The sequence below is a fragment of the Embiotoca jacksoni genome, unplaced genomic scaffold (genome assembly GCF_022577435.1).
Source record: "Embiotoca jacksoni isolate LCO1_2020_lvr unplaced genomic scaffold, fEmbJac1.0.p SCAF_8, whole genome shotgun sequence".
Classification (NCBI taxonomy): domain Eukaryota; kingdom Metazoa; phylum Chordata; class Actinopteri; family Embiotocidae; genus Embiotoca; species Embiotoca jacksoni.
This window is the reverse complement of record NW_027185436.1, coordinates 9391070-9408287: the sequence shown is the minus strand read 5'-3', so window position 1 is coordinate 9408287 and position 17218 is coordinate 9391070. Positions and strand designations below refer to the sequence as shown.

Sequence of the window (17218 nt, the reverse complement as noted above, 5' to 3'; positions counted from 1 at the left end):
AATTGATTCAATCATCTACTGAAATGGTGCATTCACAAGCAATACATTATATAAATGACCCCCAACATCTGAAATTAATCAGCAAGGATAGGGCTGTTTTGTCGCCTACTTGAAAGTCCAGGTTTTTTTGCTTTATCTACCGCAAATTAAATCCCAACCTGTAATAAACACAGGTACCAGTAATAGAGAAACATTAGGTAGCGTTTGGGATGTACAGTATACTACGTGTCCTCCACCGCAATCAGCAGTATCACACTCAAAACAAAGTTTGGCAGCACATCTTGATGAGCCACAAAAAAAAAGCACAGCAGTGAATCCTGGGAAGCAGCTTCTGTATGTTTCAATACAAAGCTCCTGACAATACATTTGAACAATTGTGCATTTGAAAAGAAAAAAAAGAAAAAAAAACTAAAGCTGTATCAAAACTTCAAACAGATGCTGCCATGAGCCGAACTGCAAAAGGTTGAAAGTTTTAGTGTAAACCTTTTCGTTATTCTCACCTTGTTCGAGGCCATCTCGCTGACTGAGTGTCTTGTCTGCAGCGTCTCCAGCTGGTCCAGGCACCAGTCCAGCTCCTCCAGGGTCTCGGTGGCCAGTTTCTGGTAGGCCTCCTCTGCAGGGGCAAGACAGGAGGGCAAGGGGTCAGTAAGGGCCCGCTTCAGAAGGCTAGGGGACGGTCCAGGCCCGGGGTCTCCCACCCCACAGACAGCTAAGCTGGGATACCCCAAGTAGACACATGGGTGACTCTTCATACTGGACAGGTGAGCCAGCTGTGAGGGCTTGGGAGTGGGGCCTTCTTGTCCCGTGTCCTAACGCACAGATGAGCAATCGCAGTTCAAAGCAAAGCTCACTGATTCCCTTGGAGAAAAGAAACCTCCAATGCAGGACTGCAGTTCAAATCCTGGATTCCTCCTGTTAAGATTAAGTCAGATACAATCCCTGGGAGGACGGTTGTAGGTGATGGATGGCAAACAACCACCCTGATTCAGTTCAGTCCAGATGTTTGTTAACAGCAAGGAAACCACAGCAGAGAATAGAGGTGAAACCCACAGAACAAAGGAAGCAACCGTAGAAAAACTGAAATCTCTCACAGACAGACTCACTCACTATCCCCTCATACACTCCACACTCAGTTATCTACAGTAGGTCTTTAGGGTTTACTCTGTCATCTATAAGAGAAGTATAATTCCAGTCATGTAGCAATATGATCAACAGTCTGCTTAGCTGGCCCATGTCTGCCATACAGGAGGGATGGAGTGAAGACAGGGATGGTGGAGAAGAGGAGAGTGATAGTCTCAGAACCTGTCAAGATTTATGTCAATACTGTCCAGCACGGAGCAAACGAGAGACTGTTCACAGCACCTTGACATGCTTAAAAAACACAAAGACATCTTTCACACATACACACACTCACTCTCACGCACACTCTCTCCCTCTCTCTCTCTCACACACACACACACACACACACACACACACACACACACGAAAAGCTAACCATAACACATCATGATTTTGTCTCCTTAGCCTCTCTGCCAATAAAAAACATCCATGGTATCCAGGAAGCAACGAGTATAATCCAGTGCTGTGTGTGTGCTGGATATTGCTTCCTATAGATGCTGTGTGTTTAGGGGGGTGTTGCTTCGGCGTCCCTGGTAGCCAAACGTGCTGCTCTCCCCAAGCTGTACCTAAAGCCTGCGAGGACTGCACTGTGGATGGGGAAGGGAGCCTGACAAAATGTGGACTGGATTAACAGAGGAATGAAGCCAGAGCTGAGCGCTGTCTATACTGTGTGAATGCATGCTAATATGTGTTCTGCCTACAAATACATCAAAACAAGGAGGTAAATGGATGGCTGACGATATGGTGAAGATTGCAGAGCTTTAACGCCACGAGCCCTAGATCATAGCATCGCGGTGTCCTTCTCTTTTAATTTGAAATTGAAGACATGCTTCTCTCAAAGTCAGTCTATGTTAACAGAAAATGTCACCTTGTCAGAAGCCAATTAACATTGATGCCTTGACTAATTTGGGAAAGCACAGGCTTTTAATGCTATGTGATCTGAGAGCGAGGGTCACTTTAGGCATAATTCAGTTACACAGACAGAGAAAACAGCAGGAGATTAAAACACCCAAGGACCAAATATAATTACATGATGCCATATCAGCTGTAGTTAGAATTTAGACGGATTTAAAGCCTTTGGAAAAAATACTGTTCGGTCACTCTGGCTTAAATAATATATAGACAGCTCGTTCAATTATCTTTCGTTAGGGGACAAAAGTAATGCAAAGTTTACAGCTCTCAAATGCATGTGTAGTTTTTAGCTCTGTTATATTTCTGGACTATAATAATTTGCAGGTATGAAATATATAATAACATATAGTTTGGAAAAATGCAAAATATCTTTTGTATCCATGCAGGTCTTTCTTGTTCACAAGCATGACCACCTCTAAACCTTTTTTGTCACCTTATATTCTAAACAATTCAACCCCCCCCCCCCCCCCCCTCCTCCATTGTCTTTGACAAATCTCCCCCTTCCTCCTTCGATTTAGTCCCCTTCCTCTCCCACACTCTTCGTTTCCTCCACTGATCATCCTTCCTCCTGCCTCTTTTGTCTCCGCTCTCTCCTCTTTCTCTCCCTCTGTCTCTCTCCCTGGTGTGGTGTCAGTGGCTGGGGTGCTACTCTTTCTGACAGCAACTGCACTGACGTCAATGACATTCTTCTCATGCTTAGTGCGACATCAGACACCGGCGCTCGGAGAGGCCACTCTGCTGCACAGACGCAGGGCTGCAGCCAAACTATGTACCGGAACAGCCTGACAGCGAAGTCGGACCGTGAGCAAGAGAAGATGAGAGAGGAGGATAAGCAGGAGGAAGGGGGGGAAAGGAAGAGAGAAGCAGAGAGGAGGGGAAAGGAGGGAACACGCTTCAATAAAACAATAATGTATCTGTCATAAATTACTTTATATCTGATCAGTTGTATGTTGTGTGCTATTCTATCATGGATCAGCCAAAACATTTTGATGTTAAGTACTGTACTACATGTGTCATCTGACAAGTCAGCAATGGATCATTATTTCCATTATCAATTAGCCTTATCATTAGTTAGATCATTATTTAGTTAATGAAAAGATAGGAAATAGTGCTAAAACTTAAGGTGATGTCTTCAAATTATTTATGCATAATTGACAGTCCAATATTCAGTTTACAATGATATAAAACAAGGCTATGTCAAAAACCTTGTATATGGAAGTGGGCTTTTAATTTGAAAAATGGGCTTTTAATTTGACACAGATACAGGAAGTCACTGTATTCAGCCGAAACAGCGGTTTCGTTCCAAAACATGTAAGAGCAAGAATTTCTTCAATTAAAAAGTCTGGTACCAGTTTTTTTTGGCCTGACTGACTTAAACTATTAATTAACTTATTTTCAATTCCTATTCAGAGATTTTTTTTAAATCCTATTTCATGAGCTTCAGTTTTATCCTGATTGCAGTCTGATTTGGTTTTATTGACTTTTAAAAAGATATTTTTCTTTCTCCATGCCACTCCAAAATGAAAAAACATTGAAATCAATCTTTACGAAGTCACCTGTGTCGCATATTGATAAAGAAATAACTGCCTGTCTCTTTAGACACTAATTAGCAGATACTGAAATCAAAGTTTGAAAAATTGTCATAACATTTCGAATTGAGTAGATGTGAGGTCACATGTTTAAAGAATAACGTCTGGATATATTGATTGAAACAGCATGGATTGTTACCCTGTTTGCTCTGCTAGTCTCACAGAGTGATTATAAAACAGTCTTTTTATTTAGCTTTAACCAACATCTGTTCTCATTCACTATAGGTAAAAGGTCACAGAACTATTTTTTTTAATTTTTTAAATAATTTTCTTTATCTCAACAGTAGGTCTGTGACAGATGATGGAAAAATGCATTGGCAGAAGGAGAAATGAGCAGCAAGGTTGTGATGGAAAGACAAAGAGAAAGGGCAAATAACCCTTAATTCAATCCAGCTTTTATTGACCAGCATCTTCTCCTTGACTGATTTACTGGGTTATTATTAATTATACTGTGTTTATTGTCTGCAAGATGACTTAGTTGCAGCCTCAGTTCGCCCTTGCATTACAAGTATCAGTCAATATCCTAAAACAATCATGTTCATGACTCACGGCTGTCACCAGTTTATGGCAGGGTCCATACTGGCTATACACCAGTATGATTGTGCTCTAAATCTAGCACAATGTCAGCAGGTCCTCCTGTATAAGTAGGTTATGTATCAGGAATGTGATTCATAAGAGGAATGTGTATAAAGGTCTCCATCAAAAGTAGAAAGCAGATTTGTCTGTCTCATTGTGCATTTTCTTTTATATTTTTTACTCACTTGAAGATAAGATAATATAATATAATAACAATAATAATAATAATAATAATAATAATAAGAAGAAGAAGAAGAAGAAGAAGAAGAAGAAGAAGAAAAAGAAGCTTCAAGTTGTAAGAGACTGCACTTTGTTTTTGTACATACAGTATATTTTGAATGAATATTAATTAAACAGCATAGGAAGCTCTTATTTTGACAGCAGATTTAGTCTTTCTACTCTATATTACAGTCACATATTGTCTGTTCTGTAAAGCTACATCACTTTTATGAAGTTTTTGACACACAATGCACAGTGATATTATTAATTAATGGTGGAGGTTATATGGTCTCTCCTGCAAACACCAGCTGGGTTGCAGCCATTGATACTGCTAAAAAGCAAAGTGACTGTCAAGGGCATGTGTATTCTAGCCATCCAACGCTGTCTGTGCCATTTCTTCCTCACAACAAAAACACGTAAAAGTTGGCCAGGCAGGCTGTGCAACAAAAGCTGTCTGTCTAGCAAATAGAGCACATCAGACTATCCAAGTCAAGTATCTTTATACTGTATATATGACGAGTCCATCTATTATAGAAGCAGTCTTATATCTATAGATAAAGTGCTACACATGGCAGCCTCATGGCACAAAACATGGCACAATTGCAGGATTAAACCAAAATTGATTTGTGGAACATAAAAGCATATTACTAAATAAAAGCAGAGCGTGAACCACACATCTTGCCAGACTCCAAATTGTTATTAGCTATTCAGAAACTGACTGAATATTTGGCAGCATTATTCTTTTGCACCAGTGAACCAATTCTCTGCTAAATATGCTGTCCATATTTGTATTCTGACCGTGTTGGATATCACGTTCATGTTCTTTGGCTGCACAGTACGGCTGTGTTTGCCAGCCCCTCATCATCACTCTGTAGACAAAAACATCCTTCATTCAGCCTCCAGATATAAAATAAAAGAGTGTATGCTGCTACTACACTGCTTTCAGTCATACTTAGCATTACCAACAGTTTGTTGACATTCAAAATGTGGTTTGTAGCACAGTATAATATAGCTTTAAGCATATAAGAAGATATGAAGTGTTTCTTAATGTACAGTGATTGTACAATAATAGCCTCTCCAATGAAGACATATTCTATACAATTACAATTGTTTCTACACATGCCTACATAAGTTATAGTTGTAAACAAATAACTGCTTAAATCTACATCTTAGCGTGCTGTGGACCATTTATAAAATGTTTATATCCGCCTACTAAGTGCTAAAGTAAAGAATTACCTCAAATCTTTACTTTTACCATAGCAAAATCCACTCTTAATTCAATGTCTTGCATCAGATTGCATACAGAAACATAAACACACAGAAGACACAAATCAGCACGCCTCTCTTCTGCCCACATACCTGTGAAGGTGGTCTTGGTGATAGGTGGTGGGTTACACATGGGTGATCTCCTGTCATGGGGAAACAAACACACACACTGAGACATTTCCTTCCCAAAACAATACAATCAGTTATTTACATCAACATATTTGGCAGTGAAGAAGAACCATTCCCATTTGCTTCTTTCTGCACATTTACAAAACACTGGTGCAGAGGAGTCTACAACAAATTATTGATAATGTTGTTGTAGTACTCAGTATGAACAGCAGAGGGCAAAGACAACCAGATATTGAGTGAGAAGTGGACACAGTGCATTATTGCCCCTTGCCAATTAGAGTATCTTAATCGTAAGGTGACTGTGATCAAACATGGTGATATGTCCATTGTTGGTTACTCATCTCACTACTGATAAATTTCAGTTTGAAGATAAAAAAAAAAAAAAAACCAGTAAAGTTTGGCAACTCTGGCAACTTACTTATTGGACGCTCTGTCTTGCTGTAGATTAGTTAATGCACCAAAGTTGTTTCGTACAGTTCTCAAGCTTGCAAGAACCTGAGGGGGACATGAGAGATTAGAACAGAACCGAGCAATATTTATCACTTTATGAGAATCTAAAAGCCAACACAACAAAATGAGTTTACCTGTGCAAATGGCGTTACAATCATATCGTCCCCATGACTGGAAGAAACAAAGAGTTTAAATTAGATGCAGGTCTGCAGTATGTTGACATTTAACAACTGTTGGAAAAATTACTCAGAGGCTTGGTTCAAAATCAAACATATCGGACATTTATTCTTGCAAGAAGGAGCAAATACATGCACCCTCAAAGAGAGGTGTCCAGCAGTGCTCTCCCCAGCATTGCTCCCAGATCTCCTCCGTAGGGCAGCTTTTATACAGTGTGACAAACAGCTGACAATCACCCCCATTCCCTTTGTATCTGCTTTCGTATGGTAATACTGAGTTGGTTGATTGGCAAGATAAAGACACAGGGGAGTCGTCAATTAGATGCAGAAAGCAAAACAAAAAGGAATCACTTGCAAATAAGAGAGAAAACAAAAGAGGTTTTTCAGAGCCGACTTGACAAGAGACTTTCTGGAGCCACAATGCAAACAAGAGGAAGAGACAAATCTTTTTTTCCATCAACAACAGAAGGATGTTCTGTAAAGGTCAAAGGGGGTGGGAGAAGTGAGGGTCATGACATCAGATTAATTTCAGTGTATCTGATGCACTCAAACCTAGTGACATGATCCCTATCCACATCAGCTTCCACATGAGGCCCTTCTTCACATTGCGTCACAGTTTCAGAGCAGTTTCAGGTTTCGGAGAGAGAACAGAGGGCATTTAATGTCTGGATGTGTCTCTGTACATGTAAGGTGATTTAGTGTATGCCATTTTGAGCATCTAGCAAACAGCAAGGACACTGCAAGATGTCTTTGTAGCTGCGACACCAACAGCGTGCCTCACACAGTCCCCCCCCCTGTTCTTTGCCTTGCTTGCCACTTCCTCCCTTTTCTCTGCCCTGAACTATATTCCTCAGGGCTTTTACAACTCTTGTTTCATATTTTTCATTGACTTTTATCTATCAAGAGAAAAGTCAGCTGACCACGTGCCTTCAAACATTTCCTCTGGTTTTTCATGCTGGTACGCACATGGCTCTTGGAGGTGGAGCCTTGCTTAAGGGCACCTCAGTGGACATTGGACAGGCAAAGCTGAAACAATTTTAACCGGTAAACTTTGAGTCAGTACCCTGCTGACCTCTGAGTTGTGTGAACACTGACACTGGCTCAGGTGACAGGAGTGTGTTAGTGTCACGGAGCCTCTCGCTTGAACAAGACCACAGCCATGTCATGCACACACTGTAACACGTGAGCGGACATGCCTGGCATGAAAGTCATAACAGACACAGGCTTGTCATGTGCTGCTATTGCCAAACAAACAGGAGGTACTCAGAGTAAATATGATGGGCCACACAGAGTATTCTCTGAGAGTGATGGAAGGAATCTATGCAGATAGATAAGGGTCGGAAAATGATTTAGGTGATAGCTGTTCGCCTCCTACTTAACTTTTCAAGCATTTCGCAAGCATAGGCAGGCTGTCCTAGCTCTGTTTTGAGGTTTTCATTTTCATTTTTTTCCTGAGAAACTTCTGGGCCAGTTCTGGACTTAAGGGGTTATCCAGTTCAATATTTCACAAGCTGACCTGACTTGAAGTAGTAACTTGAATGTGAAGCGGTGTTGTTAAGAATTTTATATAAACATAGCTGTTATTGTACTCTTTCCTTTCCTCCTGCGAGCAGTCTCAAATTTCCTTGTGTAAGATGTGTGAGAATCAGACATTGGAAATTAATTAATTAAGTTTTAGCATGGAAACTGGATATTGGATATAGGTCAAGGAGGGATCATTGGTTTAGAGCAAAAGAGGCAGTAAGGAGGAAGTCTAAGGTTACTGCAGGACGTTATTATTCATCTTTTTGTCTATTTGTCTTTCCCCCAGGCAGGATCGAAATGCTATGTTTTCAGTCAATATTTGTATTTACTGTAGCACAAAATGTACAGTACATGTAACTGGATAGCCACTAGTGTGTGGGAAATTAGGAATATGCTATCAATATGTGCTGTGACCCAGTAGATGCTAGTTGATTTGTATGTTATCATCATGTCTGGACCGTGCTTTGCTAAAGCTGTCAGGTAATGGGGAGTTACAAATATAAAAGAAAAGTGATCAAATTAACTCACACTGTAAACAAATTCATCTCGTTGTCCTTATGGCACATAAAAAAAACAATTTGACAAACTATCAGAGACACATGTCCAATGCTTCTGTCACCCTGGTTATGCTCCTGGCTATGGCTAAGAATAGATGTGACACCATACAATCAGCTGCTGGTCATGCACACTTCCCACCAGGTCCAAAGTAATCAGCGTGGAAGCTTTAAGACCTGGTCCTACACACATCCAGCCGTGACACGGATTCAGAGGCAGAAAAATAAGGGGACAATTGACTGCATTCAGCACAATAGAAAGCATGTGGGTACGTTTTATGATGGTTCAGGTGGAATCAGGAGACATTGTGCACTTACATGTCACTGGCAATGGAGGAGTTTCGGGACATAGACTTCGGCGAGAGGTCGTAGTCGCTGTCGGAGCGGTAGAGGAACGACTCTCTCCGTTGGCTGTGGACAAAATTGGCCTGCAGGATGAGGCCTGAGCCCGGGCTGGCCATGGGGTCCAGGGGGCTTCGACCTGATGATGTTCCATTGTCCACATCGAAACTGCATGTGGAGAAAGAGAAAGAGAGAGAGAGATAGAAAGGAACAATGATCAGTATCAGAAAATGTACAGATTGAAGTATCTAATAGGGTGTCCTAGTGAAGAATTTAACCATTATTTGTTATTGGCACAGTGGTGCAGTGGTTAGCATTGTCGCCTCACAGCAAAAAGGTTTTGGGTTCAAATCCGGGCCTTTCTGTGTGGAGTTTACATGTTCTCCCTGTGCCTGCGTGGGTTCTCTCCGGGTACTCCCACCATCCAAAAACATGCACCTCAAGTTAATTGGTGGTTCTACAAATTGCCCTTAGGTGTGAATGAGACATTGAATGGTCTTTGTTTCCATCTGTCTCTATGTGATGGACTGGCGACCTGTCCAGGGTGTACCCTGCCTTCACCCAAAGTGAGCTGGGATAGGCTCCAGTGACCCTGTTCAGGATAAAGCGGGTATACATAATGGGTGGATGTGATTATAATTGGACAAGTTAAGTATCATTTGTGAACATGATCAAATCCCTAGTGCTATTATGAATTATAGTAACAGCTTGTCTGATGTTCTTTAAAGGGTGGAAAGATGAGGGAAAGGATACAGTAATCAAGTTTCCTAAGAATCAATTTCAGGCCAATTTTAAAATGTGACTGCCACCTGAAACAATTTACTTCTCCAATCTTGTTACATATCAGTCCCAGTAAAAGTGCACAAATCTTTTAGAAAACACGAAAGAGGCATCCTACATATTTACTTGTATTTAAATGTAAACTGAACAATGAATTGTACTTGTTTCATCCCATAAGTTCTTGTGAGTCTGAAATAAAGTTTCAAATACTAAAAAAAAAATTAAATCCATATATTTTAATACAATGACGGATTGTATAATGTAAGTCAGCTATTCATGCTTGAATAAATCCAAGACTTTACGCAAACATGAATTACATGCCAGTGATGACTACAGAGCTTACACACATACTGACCATAACCACATGACTATTGTTGCCATTACAATAACATAGGCTGTGGTATGCATTTCCGTATGTTGGTGTAAATTGCCGCCATGTTCATGAGCTGTGAAATTCAAAGCATAACGGCATGCCTACACTGTGGGTATGTTGGCTCCATATGAGGCTCCACACAACTCATGCATTGCAAGCTCAGGTAAAATTGCTCTAAGATTGATCTGCTAAAATTATGATCAGCCACTCACTCATTCTCTGGCTCATTATGATTTGTGGCACATTGTCACATCAACAACAGTTACAACAAATGCAGCAATATTAAAACAATGTACAATACAACCAATGGCAATATTCTTTGTTTAAACTCAAGAGTCACAGGGAGTACCTCTGCTCTATTAATACCACTGACTCTAAGCAGAAAGGTGTTTCCAAACCAGTGACACCATTTCCCACTGGGATGACATGAGCTTCTTAGTCTCCTAGGTGACTGTTCACCCAGGTGATGACTAACGCATATCACCAGGGATATCTGCCTCATCGCTAGGGCTACCAAGCAATCCCATAATCCTGTCTGGTGGGATACTAAGGTCAGTGCGGGATTCCCCTCAGCACAATGCGTAACAGACATGGGGATGACGTCCCCTTTTATCATCACTATCACCATCCTCGCTCCGGAAACAGACACATAGGTAATCCAATATTATTTACTGTACACCACAACCAGTATGGGAGACCCAGCTGATATAAGCGTTTTGCTAATGATATGTTTATACTTTAATAAGAGCAGAGGATGACTAAGAAGTGAATGAACAGAGTGTTTGGGCAATATATTGATAATACGTTGTGTATCAATATCATGATATAAGACTTTGATTTTTGGTTTCTGAAAATCATGATATGGCTTAACTGTTTTCTTTTCCTGGTTTTAAAGGCTGTATTACTGCTGATTGATGTATGTAACTTTCTGAACTCCCCAGACGGTTCTAGCTGATCTATTATTCACCTCCACTTTACTTTCTCATTACATCAACATGACTGATCATGATTCATCAAAAGTCTTATTATGCAAATATGTTGTGAAAGCACCAATAGTCATCCCCATGATACTGTGACAAAATGGAGGTATTATGTCAAAAATACTGATATATTTGATTTTGTCTATGTCTTCCGGCCCTACTTGTCTGGGGTAGAAAGCACTAGCCAGGACTAAAACATTCTTTATCAGAAATAACTAATATTGTTATCAGTACTCTCCCTGTTTTCCCTGTTGTATGTATTCTTCTGCATATTTCACATTCTTAGCAACAGATGATTCAGTTTGTAATTTATCATGGCTTTAAATTTGTAATTTGTTTGTGTAAAAGTGCAATGAGGAGAAAGCCATAATACAGAGTTTTCCTCCCCCTGGGGAAATATCGCGGACACAGTCCAAGTCTCACCTTTACACCTTAAGCTACAACTATGTATTATGGATGGGCTCCATCTCTCCCACTCTCCTTTTCCCCATCCCATCCTTCTATTAGAATCAAAGTGTCAATGCTATCCATTCAATGCGCAGTGTACGGATTACATGCTTAGTACAGCAAGGATCAAATTCAGTGGCTTATACCTCTTTTCTCAGGCACCTGAAAAAGGAGAAAAATATAAACCAATACACATATCTAGAGCGGTAACTTCTTACATCAGAAACAAGTAATCTCTGTGTTTGAACGGTTCGACAGCCAGGATGAGACACAGGACATACCAAGCATATTTTCCACAACAATTAAATGGCTAAACGCTGCTATCGCTGATCTCTCTCAGCAGCAGCTAAATGAGTTTGAGCTTTGGTTGTGGAATGTGATAGTTTGGGCGTCTGCCTGATGCCCGGGGAAAGGGCAAGTGTATTTCCCTCGTCCCCTTCTCCAACTAGTTCTTACACAAACACATACACAGAGGTAATGTGTGTGTTCAATGACTCCAGAAACGTGTTTCCACAGTTGCTTTTGTCTAATCTTTCAAAAATGACCCCAATCTCTGTCCCCGAATCCTCTCACACTATCTCTCGATATTTAGAACGACAGGAGAAGCATGTCAATCTAAACTGGCTTTATCTCTCTCACTCACTCAAGCACAGACTCACACAGGCAGCTTATGAGTTTGCGTTCACCGCACAAGACTGTCTGTTCTCCAGCTGCTCTGAGGGATAAGTGCGTATGGGTGTGTATCATGTGGGTGAACAAGACGGAGACAAACAGAGAGATAGTGAAAGTATCGCAACATTGCACCCAGCATATGTCTAACAACTGATTCATTATCACACTTACTCTGACGTCACAGCCACACTGATTCTCACCTAAAACCTCTGCAACGTAACTCCTCTCAGTGTGTGTGTGTTTACCCGTGTGCGCATGAGCACTGCGTCACTCCACAGACACGCCCTCTTTAGGAATGACACAAATGATCATGTTACTACCTTACCGAAATATTGCACAACGCTGAAATCACAGTGGGAATGTCTGGCATTTTTTCCAACTCTGACACAAAGCAGCGAGAACCGAAAAACGTCAAAACCGCTATGTCTATGTTGAGAGAATCCACGAGTGCAACTCCTAAGAGAATTACTCTCAAAATGGGTCAGTAAATCCAGCATGACTTGAAAGGCAATGGGAAACCACAGTTTACCCAAAAAAGGAGCGATATATAATTGGCAAGGAAATGAATATTTGATCTGCAAACACTGCACTGATGGCAGAGACCTATTTTATGGTGCTTCAGATATCCCATCTGCTGAACTTCACTGGTAACACTTGTCCTTAAAATCTTGTTAGACTTTACAAAGTTTAAAGTGACATGACATATCTCTTCTGTTGCTATTGGAGTCCAGGCAATCTTTTACTCTGTTGTCCTTATTTCCACATGGCAGTTAATAACAGTTAGATAAACAGTTAAACCATAATATGCTTCACTAAAGCTTTCAAATTCCGTGTAAAACAGTTTAAGAACAGGAAACATACAGTGATTGTAAGGGCACTGAGATAGATGAGTAGTGCCGGCTGTGACTTTGTACTGTAGGAACGCCGCTGGGTCACATATGCCCGAGGACACAGCACAGCTCTGTTATCCTCTCTCTCTGTATGTCTGGTACTCCATCATCTCTGTCTCCATCCATCTGTCTGTCTGTCTCTCACACACACACACACAAAAACGACATGGCATAGATCATTGACTCATTCATTTTCAGCCCTGGGTCACTTGAGCAATTATAAACACCACAGGAGTTGACGTGACAGAGCTGTGAGGAGGCACACTGGAGAAAGAGGTCAGTGCACAAGTGTCTTTGAATGATTGTTGGAAAACAGAGCCTCACTATCCTCAGTTCAGCTTATTTATCAGAGTTGGCGGACAAGAAAATGTCCACCAATAGCAGAAATAATGCGTAATACAATCATGATGTTCATGTCTAAAGTGCCAGAACTTAAACTTAATCTCAAACTAGGATAAAACCGAGTCCATATTTGAAAAAAAAAAAAAGTGTCAGAAAGGAGTTTGTAAAGTGTAGCGTAGTCTGGCTCAGAAGAGAGATGCATGTTGAGGTAGGCAGAGGGAAGACGACACTCAATTTATTTTAGAAAGCTGTGAGGACACAGAGGGAAGGAAGGAGAAGGATAAACATGTCACAAGCTGTACGTGTGTACCTGTGTGTGTGTGTGTGTGTGTGTGTGTGTGTGTGTGTGTGTGTGTGTGTGTGTGTGTGTGTGAGCACTCAAGTGTATGCATTCATGAGGATCGTAATCCCATGCATGCATGTAGCGGTGAGGTACGTGATCCTGTGGTGTGCGGTAACCTTAGCCCTGTTCTAAATGCAAAACAGCAACCCAGGACTCAAAGTAAAAAAAGAGACCAAAGGTAACACACACGGATGACACTTGTGTTGGGGCATATGCCGCATCACAGAAAAGGTATGTTGGGGATACTGCGACAGCGTCACCTACTCTGACAGTAAATGAGAATTATGACTCCCATCAGGAACAAAAGAGTGATATCAGATTGGGCTTTTGTTGGTGATGACTTACTGAACAAAAATGTATTTAAGCCACCATTTATTGCACAACTTTATCACCACTGATAAACATACAGTGTCATCATTGTCATAGATAAGCATGACATGATGTGATGAAAGACATTACTCTTATACTATCACAAGATCAGAGTAAAAATGGCCTCTAATCCAAATTGATGTTCGTCTGTGACCTTAGTTGGACCATGATCATGTTGTTGGCTAAAAGCAGTCTTTGTTTCTGGTCAAATGTTTGCCACAGATTAAGAATTTACTTGTGATGGGGGGGTGGTGCAGTGTGTGATCAATGTTCATTCAGAGACTCATGCAATTTAGAGGGGGGGGGGGAGTTTAACCCAGGTTATTTTCTGTTGCTACAATTTACAGATGTCCTTCAAACATCTCACATGCTGACAAACAGGCGCTACTATTTATCGATGTTCCCTAAACACCTCACGTACAGGTTGTTAGTTGGACATCTGGGGACAGAAACGTGTCAAGTCAACACTGTAGCGCAACTAAAACAGGTATGTGGCCAAAAATTAACTAGTCTGAAAAAAACAATATAGGGTATTCTAATGTAAGATTTACTGACGCTAAAAGAGCGTGATTTGATCTATCTGGGCAAAGCGCTGAAGAGCAAACATGTCAGATGGTCTTGAACATTTTCATGGAACTGAAGCCTATCTTTGCAGGAAATTGCCAGCAAACTGCACAAAACATACATCAGCTGCTGTTTTCCAGGAGTTTTGTTACTTCCACCAAAGTGGAGAACCCTACTTGTCTCCGCAGATTTAGATGTTTATTTATTTTTATTTTTTTGGGGGGGTGGGGGGAGTACTGGTAAGTGACTGAGAGAGCACCCCTTGTGCATTTATTGTGTCGTTGTGTAATTCAGCAAATCACGATGCATTTAATTGGTCAGGTATCTTGAAAACAATGATGAACAATGATGACAGGCTCACATTATAAACTCTAATTGGCCAGTGACTGACCAATCAACATGCCCCGCCCATCGGTCCTGAATGGTTCACTTCCGTTGATGAATATTCTTATAATTATAAAACTGGCCAAATAAATGGCTCCATTCTGCAACATGGTATGCTCATATCCTCAAATGTTTGTATGAAATATAAGCATGCAAAACAATGGGAACCTACAGATAACATTAGACACAAGACGGAGCAGAAAAAAACGAAGAGGCCTGTGAAGAGGCCGCCAGCACACACAGAGCAGTCTGGCTAAGCAGATAAGTAACTGACCACTTGCTGATAACGAGACATTTTTTTTTCTCTATCTGTCTCATACTCATATTCACATCTGCTTAGTCACACATTCACGGGTTTGGAAACACCCTTCCAAATACACACATACAGTAAGTATGTCGGCAGCAAATGCTACAAAAACCTGCGTTTGGCATCAAAAAATATCTTATGCTACATTTGCTACTGCATTTTAGAGACGATGACACTTTAATAACGTTTAATAACGTGCAGCTTCTAATTAACATACAGGACTTGATTGTACAGAGCAACACCCTGGAAAAATATATTGGGGCTTGTTTGCATTAAAGTTATGGTACCCAGATAAAATTGTTTAGTCTGTCAAATCTTATCCTCAGTGTTTTTCTTTCTCTGACTGTCTGCCTCTCTCCTTCTGGTTTTTCTTGCTCAGATAGGTATTACTAATGTGTACTCTTCACTTTAGTCATGACACATCCTTAAAGCTCATGCACCATTCAGAAAACTCAGCCAATCATGAGACACGTAAAGAGGTCACCATGGCAATGCAGAGTTATCTCAGTTTACATAGTTCAAAGTAAAGCAAGCCAAACCAGTTTTGCTCCTCTAGCCATAGAAGTCCACTTAATTATAAACCTAACTTTAGTTCTATTCACCATCTTGGATAACTAAAGGTTAAATCTGGACACGCTTCAGTGGATGTGAAGTTAACCAGATTTCCTAAACGTCCGATCCTTCCCATCTCCACATCCGTCACCTTTCCAAAAACTCAGCCCTGTTTACTGAAAGCCAGCGCACACACGCCTGCATTTGCACGGCTGGGTGGAGAAGGGTCTGTGACTTTGTTCAGGACAAAGGGGGAGGAGGGGAGTGGCCTGCGTCATTGGCTTGGACAGGTACGCACACACAGACACACGTGGGGATTTGCACACTCAAATACCCATGAGCCCACAAGCACAGTAAGGCTGCCACAACCATACAGCGTAGAACCACATGCACGGATACTGAACCTGCGTGTCTACTGCACTTACAAGCACGCCCACCCTAACACAAACAGCGGAATTATCACCTACAATTCAGGTGTTTCAGGTGACTGTAAAAGTCACAAATCTCCTCTGAATCTTAAAATCCCTGTGATAACAATTATGAAAGACAAAGTGATGATGTAAATTAGTGAAAGAAGCCTTCATAAAACAGTTACTAACAGAAGAGAGGAGGGCAGGACAGATGGAGGAGGCGGTATGCTTTGTCCAGCTGAGTACTGGTTTTGGTAGCAATTCAAAAAGATGGCTCATACAAAGCAAACACTGCCAGATTCGCAGCTTTTAATGAGAAAAAGCTACATTCTGCAGCAGGCTCTAACGTTGATATCAGATATCAGTTTTATGCATGGCCGTAACGATGGGTCTTACACCCTCTGTACGTCAAACTACGTCAAGTACAGTGATGTCTGTCAGACAAACCCTCAAAGACCTCATGACCATGTCTTTATTTCACTCGAGCGTCATTTCCTGCTGGGGCGGTTGCAGAGCAGATTAATAAACTGACAATGTGCGAACACTACAGGGAAGTCTGACAGTTTAAAACACACGCTGCTTATGCTGCTTGGAAACACCCCCCCCCACCACCACCACCACACACACACACACACACACACACACACACACACACACACACACACACACACACACACTCCCCAACACCACCACAACTTCACAAACATTGTATATTTGCCCAGGGTTGTTCTGATCCATTTACAGCTCTGCCTGGAAGTAGTGCAATAGGGAAAAACAAGCTGTGAATATTAACTTCTAATCGTCAAGTTACAGGGCAGTGTCTTCCGAACAAAAGAGAGCTGACAGGCAAGGACAAGCTGAGACAGGAGGGGGCAAGAGGGTGACGGGGCACAAGAGAGGGGGCAGGGCAAGTTTTGCCCCAGGCAAAGCTTTCTGCATGCTGAATGTA

General features: G+C 41.3%; 1 protein-coding gene across 8 annotated transcripts in view; it reads right to left on the bottom strand.

Annotated features, from left to right (window-relative positions):
• pde4d (phosphodiesterase 4D, cAMP-specific) overlaps positions 1-17218 on the bottom strand; it is a 137809-nt gene that overhangs the window by 15052 nt on the left and 105539 nt on the right. For 6 of the 8 annotated variants that reach the window (XM_069178062.1, XM_069178055.1, XM_069178056.1 and 3 more), the window contains exons 2-6: positions 8833-9024; positions 6395-6431; positions 6229-6305; positions 5775-5824; positions 501-613 (exon numbers count right to left, since the gene is read on the bottom strand). In XM_069178062.1, coding sequence (XP_069034163.1) covers positions 501-613; positions 5775-5824; positions 6229-6305; positions 6395-6431; positions 8833-8975 — 420 coding nt within the window. In that variant the 5' untranslated portion in view covers positions 8976-9024. Of the gene's footprint in view, positions 1-500; positions 715-5774; positions 5825-6228; positions 6306-6394; positions 6432-8832; positions 9025-12969; positions 13350-17218 lie in introns of those variants that run through there. The other 2 variants (XM_069178059.1, XM_069178064.1) reach the window with 2 other exon arrangements.